Source organism: Pseudonaja textilis, chromosome 4 (genome assembly GCF_049901715.1).
Source record: "Pseudonaja textilis isolate UNSWEBS1 chromosome 4, rPseTex1.2, whole genome shotgun sequence".
Lineage (NCBI taxonomy): Eukaryota > Metazoa > Chordata > Lepidosauria > Squamata > Elapidae > Pseudonaja > Pseudonaja textilis.
Window position 1 is genome coordinate 29,182,233 of NC_141993.1, and position 7,308 is coordinate 29,189,540.

General features: G+C 40.0%; 1 protein-coding gene across 1 annotated transcript; it reads left to right on the forward strand.

Annotated features, from left to right (window-relative positions):
• The first annotated feature begins 6,289 nt into the window (after positions 1-6,289).
• On the forward strand, positions 6,290-7,086 carry LOC148125782 (uncharacterized). Its single transcript, XM_087932288.1, has 2 exons — positions 6,290-6,995; positions 7,079-7,086. The coding sequence occupies exons 1-2, from the start codon at positions 6,290-6,292 to the stop codon at positions 7,084-7,086; spliced, it is 714 nt and encodes a 237-aa protein (XP_087788414.1).
• The last annotated feature ends 222 nt before the right edge of the window (positions 7,087-7,308 follow it).

A 7,308-nucleotide genomic window follows, 5' to 3' on the forward strand; every position in this document is an offset into this window, starting at 1 on the left:
TGCTGCTCTGCTGTTAAAGGTCAAGAAATTGCCTCAACATTTATGCTGTTTCCCTGGAACTGTAGCATCTGCTAACTCTTCATGGTAGAAAAATTGACTTTTTCTGTTGCTGGTGGGTAAATAAGACATCATTGCAACTGTCTTGGGAACAGAGGGGTTGATTGTAGCACTAGCACTTAGACTTATATACCGCTTCAACAGTGCTTTTACAGCCCTCTCTAAGCAGTTTACAGAGTCCGCCTATTGCCCCCAATAATCTGGATCCTCATTTTACCCACCTCAGAAGGATGGAAGGTCGAGTCAATCAGAATCAAATTGCTGGCAGCCGGCAGTCAATAGAAGTAGCCTGTGGTACTGCATTCTAACTGTGCCAGGAAGGCTGATTTAATATGTGCCTGTACAAAAAACAAACAAACAAAACAAGCTTCCAAACCCTGACCCCAAGGAAAGGTGGATACACAAGGTTTTCACACTTTATGTTGCATACTGACTTGGGCACAGTTGGGTCCAAGTGAACATGGAAATGATGGCTGTGAACTAAAGTCCTACTTTCCATCTTTCCATGGAAGAACAAGAAATTACACCTAAACCTGTGATCCGTTCTCTGAATTTTAGCCAAATATTTTGAACTTTACAACTCTGTTCAATAAAACTCACAGCTACCAATAATTAATAGTTTCAGTGTATTGTTTATTAACCAACGGACAGTATCAATTGATAATTAGTACTCAAACTTAAGGTAAGTTTCAACTATCCTAAGAAAATATATACAATCTTTGAGAAAGAAAAACAATAACCGGCAAATAATCCCTTTGACATATGCATAAATTTCAGACTGCATGGGAACTATTCTCCTAAAAGAAATCTGTGTTTAAAATACATATAATATTTCATTAGCATCTATATTTTTATTGTTCTATTAAAAAAAAATACTGAGGTCTATCATCTATGCAAAACTCAGATGCAAATAGAGTACAGTGTACAGAATCTGACTAGCTTCTTATTTGCTTTTGCAGATAAAATTCTGCATCTGATTTATAGATAAAAGATTCAATCACTCCACAAATGATCAGTGGTGCTGCACAAAGTCCTCAATCAGTTCATGTTTTAAATTTGAAGAACAGAAAGCCTAACAACAGATAAACAACTGACATGTGGCCAGTCATAGCAGCAATTTGCTTTCACAAGTATTTACAGTGGATAAATCTCTATAATTAGAAACCTGTGTGGATCTATGCAAATCTCATAGACCTCTGCAAACAGTTGGATTGTCTGTGGGTGCTGTATTTTGAAATGGCTTGGATTTATAGGGCAGCTCTCTTAACAGTCGTGGTGTAGGGTCTCCTACTAGGCAGGGGATTGACTAGATGACTTTCAAGGTCCCTTCCAACTCTGTTAAACTGTAATCTGTAGTCTCAGGCCTTCTGATTCACACTTTGAAGCAGTCTGGTCATTTGAAATTTGCCAGCCATGTCTTAAACTATCCACAAGATGGCATCAATACAGATAAACAGATAAGACTAGTCCTCCTTAGCTTTATAGAAATCTGTCCCAAGGTTCACCTGTGATGGACATATCAGGTTGAATGAATTGTCTTAATCTCCAGAAACCAGAAAGTGCCTGGTTGCACCTTTTAAGAACTACAGCTTTATTGTTATACGGGTAGTCCTTGACTTATGACCACCCAACATTTCTGTTGCTGAATGAGACATTTGTTAAGTGAGTTTTGCCCCATTTTACGATCTTCCTTTGCCATAGTTGTTAAGTGAATCACTGCAATTGTTAAGTTAGTCACACGGTTGTTTTGTGAATCTGGCTTCCCCATTGATTTTGCTTCTCAGAAGATCTCAAAAGGTGATTGTGTGACCCTGGGATGCTGCAACCATCATAAATATGAGTCAATTGCAAAGCCTGTGAATTTTAATCACATGACCACGGAGATGGTGCAGCAGTTGCAAGTGTGAGAAATGGTCACTTTTTTCAGTGCTGTTGTAACTTCAAATGTTTTTTAGATGAACTGTTGTAAGTCAAGGACTACCTGTTATAGTGTTTCGGTATAGAAAATGAAGCAGTCCAAATGACCTTGAGATGTTTGTTGAAGGCAAGTTTTTCAGGTATAATTTTGGCCAATGAATTTCACTTTTTGTCAATTTTATTGTTTATGTGGATCTGTTCAGCGGTTAAAGAAACATATAAAGTGTTGCTGTAATTGGGAAATAACAATGCGGGATTTTTAAAACATAGCCTAGGAATATTTTTACAACTAATGTTTCTTCAGCCCATTCCTACTCACTCCCAGACCACATGCACACGGCAGAGCAATAATTAGAAAATTAATAAGGATTTAAAAAATCTAACCTTATCTAAATGTCATTCAATAAAAGCAAAAATGTTTTAAGAGCTTGGTTTTATATGTAGTATATTTTTGCTGTATCACATAGAACTCTGTTTTAAATTCTGTGCCTGACTGTGCTATTAGCGTAGGTACATTTAGATGATGATGAGAGGTGATTATGATACTATGATCTTGCCTCAGAAACTGAGGAGTTCACATATTTCTGCTCCTCCTCTTCTACTTTTTTGTTTTACAAAAGAAAATTATTAAAAAAGATAATATCCTTTTTCATGTTCCAGTTAGATAGATAGATACTATAGCTGGACAAACACACAAACAGATAAACCAAGGTTAGACAGACAGATAGAACATGCAAATATTAAAATTATAGAAAAAAACCCAATCTAGCTGGTTATATTTCCATAAATTAGAATATTGCGCTTTTGATAGATTTTCCCTGAGGTGAAATGAATGCTACAAGCTAGTGAAACTTCAGAAGCAGATAATTTGGGGGAAAGATTGTCACATCATTTCAAGGTATTAATCAACTAATACAAAATCTCCCATAGGTTATATTACCTATTGAATGTATTCACACCGATGTCACCTTTATTATCCTTATTACTTTAATTATTTAATTAGAAGCTGTTTCATACTGACTAAAGTGTTGATTAGTATCAACAGAAATCTTGAATCCTGTGAAATGATTTATGCTAAGATCTTATTTCCTCTTTCTGGTCCACTGAATTTAATAGAGCTTATGCCTCTTGGAAGATATACATAGTAGATATGCCATATACATAGTAGTAGATATTATTGTAATAAAAGCTTTTCAGTTAAAAAAAATGGAGCCAACATAAAATCCCAAAAGGCTTCAAACAATAATTTCTTTTGGAATCAATAATTGTACTCCAAAGAATTTATAGAGTGATTGCTTAAATCAAAATATTCCACATAAATTTTATTTTGTGCTTCTTTTAAATTTGCCTTTCTTATTCCATACTCCATCAGATGGAAAAACATTAGCATCAGTGCCCGTTGATTGGTTCTTCGATCATTCTCTCACTCTGTTTGACTGTGATTAAAAAGAGCTAAGCCTCACACATGTGCTTCTGTTAAGTTTGCTATAATCTATTTTTTTAAAAATCAATTTTCCTCAACGTGATGCCCTTCAGAAGCATGAGTATTAAAATATAGAGACAGACAGAGATGGGGATTTATAAATTTAATTAAGGAATGCCTCTCATTTTCCCATAACTCTCTTTGAAAAATAGGATAAAAATATCATGCTTTAATGTTTTAAAACCTGTAGATCAGGGGCGTTAAACTCGTGGCCCGCGGGGCGGGATGTCTCACACACTGCCCCCCCCACCCCCTGGTTTAGCGAAGGGGTAAAAAGTCACAATATGTCACATGATGACAATGTGATGCCGTGAGTTTGACACTCCTGCTGTAGATGATCAAGACAAGACTAAGTAAGAAGCACAAGTGTGGTTCCTCTGGTTATGGACAGGATGGATTTCCTGCAATTCCCCCCCCCCACCCCATATGTTACTTAGAGAGCTGATCAAATTACAGATAGTCCTCAACAACCACATCCCAAAATTGCTGTTGCTAAATGAAACATTTGTTAAATGAATTTTGCCCCATTTGACACCCTTTCTTGCCATGATTGTTAAGTGAATCATTGCAGTTGTTAGTAACACGGTTGGTAAATGAAGCTGGCTTCCCTATTGACTATGTTTGTCAGAAATTCTCAAAAGAGGATCGCGTGACCCTGGGATACCATAATTGTCATAAATATGAGTCAGTTGTGCCAAGCCTCTGAATTTTGATCACATGACCATGGGGAATGCTGCAATGGTCGTAATGTGAAAAATGGTCATAAGTCACTTTCCCCAGTGCTTTTGTAACTTTAAACAGTCACTCAATGGACTGTGGACTACCTGTATTTCCACAACAATGGTGATGCAGCTAAGAAACAGGTCCTCCTGCAGTGGTGGGATTCAAATATTTTTTATTGCCGGTTCTGTGGGCATGGCTTGTTGGGCGTGGCAGGGGAAGGATACTGTAAAATCTCCAGTCAGAGGTGGTATTTGCCAGTTCTCTGAACTATTCCAATTTCCACTACCAGTTCTCCAGAACTGGTCAGAACCTGCTGAATACTGCCTCTGCTTTGATCCCTCTTACCTCCCATAGTGTTAAGCACAAGAAACCAGAATGACACCATGAGCTGATTAGAATTTATTCTTTATCGTTGCTAACTTTTACACAAGAATCTCACCAGACTGACTGAATTCTCTTGAAAACCGCTTCAGGGAACCGGGGTCATGTCTGCATCATTTCCTGACCTGCAGAGGCCTCTAAGCTCACTGAACTCTTCACTTCTCCTCAATTTAACTGGAGATTCCACCATGCCTTTTGGAGAACTGTGAGTTGCTTCTCTCAGAAAGTTCATGTCCATCATTCTAGTTCCAGTTGGAGAATGCTGTTCTGAAGATGTCCATAGTAGTTGTCAGCTGCCTGTCTCCCTCTTGATGGTAAAAGACTTGTGGCAAAAAGTCTAGCTGGAGTAGTATATTTCCTCATGTGCCCCCAATTTTTTTGTGTGCCTATAATCTATTATAAATTAACCTCCTTACAGGCTCATTTACAGGCTCATATGTTATTTAAGATTTTAGTTAAAATTGGTGTTCAGTTAAAGGCATTGCTATATCCTTGGATCCTTAAAGACAAATTTTCATCATCTAGAAAGAAAGTTACAGAATTAAATCTCAGACACTGTGAACTCTCTGCTCCACTTGGATTTGAGAAAGTCCATTTGCAGCAGAAGCAATGCTTCTTCAACTTTGACCTCTATAAATGATCGAGCCACAATTCCCTATTATTACAATGGTGGCTTGCTTGGAAGACCTTTTACTTCACTAACATTTATGTGCTTTTTACATCAGACAACTTTGCCTTTAAGCAGAGCAAAAGCCCTATTTTGTTTATTTGCTAGCTAACTAAAACTTCTGCTGCTACTATTGTATATTCCTTTGTGGATGATTTTATAATGTATTTTATAGAACAAATTACATAATATGGTACACATTTTGAGTAATTTTGTATTTGTACATCCTACCCCATTTTTTAAAAAATTGTAACATGTACTCAACAATTGGTCTTAGGTTGTAAGTACAGCATACTAACAATGGTGGTGAGTAACTGCCTATTTTCTGCACAAGTTAGACTTTATCCATACACTGTACATGTTAAATGCCTTTTCCCATTTGCTGTAATCAGATTGAACAGAATAATTTTGAGCTCTAAACTCAGTCTGCATATCTTGCATTGAACTTTAGTGCTGAAACTTTGACCTAACACTTTTCAAGTCATGTCCTCTGCCAATACAGTTCTTAAATGAATAAATCCCAGATACTCCCTCCTTTACAGAATAAACCAGTAAGGATTAGTGTAGTGTCTATAGGACTGGTTGGAGTCCCCAACCAGGTCCGTCGTTCAAGCAGGAGCGCCGACCGCTCCCATTGGCTGAAGCCGTCTGACAGCCGGCTATAAAAGGGAGCTGTCAGACGGCATCAGCTGTTGCCGCCAGCTGATCTGCCAAGTTAGCCAGGCAGACGCGGCAACCCTCTATTCAACTGAATAAAGCCCTTAAAATGTTCGCTCTGGCTTCAGTCTCGTGTCTCCGCCGCTCTACAACACTGGCGACGAGGGCGGGATACCAATAAGAGGCTACCAGACGTTCGTTACGAAGAGCTGGTCACTACAAAAAGAGCAAAGTCACGGGCGCTGAAGCCGCAGCCGCCGGCGCTCACCAAGAGCGCAAAGTTTAAAAGCCTCCTCAAGCCGAGGAGACAGACGCCGCCTGACAGGCGCAGCCGCAGAACGCTCTTTTAAGAGCGCGGTTTTCGAAGTCACAGCCACTGAGGTGACAAGCCCTGCCGCCTCAAGATGAATACCAACCCGACATTCCCACCCTTCAAGCCAGCCGAGGAAACGTGGGAGTCATACAGAAACCGATTCATCTACTTCCTTGACGCTATCGGTCTAACAGACGCTGCTGAGCTCAGGAAAAAAGCCTTCTTCCTTAGTTACTGTGGGGCTGCGGTTTTTGACACCGCTACAGCACTAGTTGCCCCTCGCTCTGTCAGGAATCTCCCTTGGGAAGAACTCCAAGAGATTCTTACCAATCACTACTCACCTAAGCCCTCCCAGATAGCTAGAAGACATGCCTTCAGAACTAGGAAGCAGGCTGAGGGGGAGTCAATTAGTGAGTATATGGCAGCTCTGAGATCAGCTGCCTTACAGTGTGGATTCAGAGACTATCTAGAAGACATGCTTTTAGATCAGATTGTCTGTGGAGTTAGGGACCTCAGGCTTCAAAGACGCTTACTAGCCAAAAAGGACTTAACCCTAGCTTTAGCTATAGAGGAAGCTCAAGCTGCTGAGCTCTCTGCCCAATCAGCAGCAGAAATACAAGGGGCTCCTATCAGACCCAGCAGCTCCACTATTCACTCTGAAGAAGTTTCCCTTGAAGAAGATCCCATAGGCACTACAGACATAAACCGCCTCAGGCAACTAAAACCTTCACAAGAAGGAGCAGGGCAAAGAAACAACTTCACCCCCAAACAGCCTCCCTTTTGCCCAGGCTGTGGAGGTTCCCACACTAGAGCATCCTGCAGGTTGCCTAGCAGGGCGAACCTTCCCTCAGAAACCTCAACCTACTGCTAATTTTCAAAGGCAAGTAGAGGACTGTTATACTTGCTACCACGCAGACCACATTTCCAGAACCCCTAATAAAATAAGTATTTTTGTTTTCCTAGAAGGTAAGCCTTGCAGGATGGAGGTGGACACAGGATCTGCACTTTCAATCATCTCCTGGGAGACCCTGAAGAAGATCCACCCAAGGCTGTCAAAAAAGAAGCTACAGAAGTGCCACCTGTCCCTGCGAGACTACCAGGGCAAGAACA

Excerpts from the sequence above, each read along its gene's own strand:
- LOC148125782 (XM_087932288.1), top strand. The coding sequence starts at position 6,290 with ATGAATACCAACCCGACATTCCCACCCTTCAAGCCAGCCGAGGAAACG.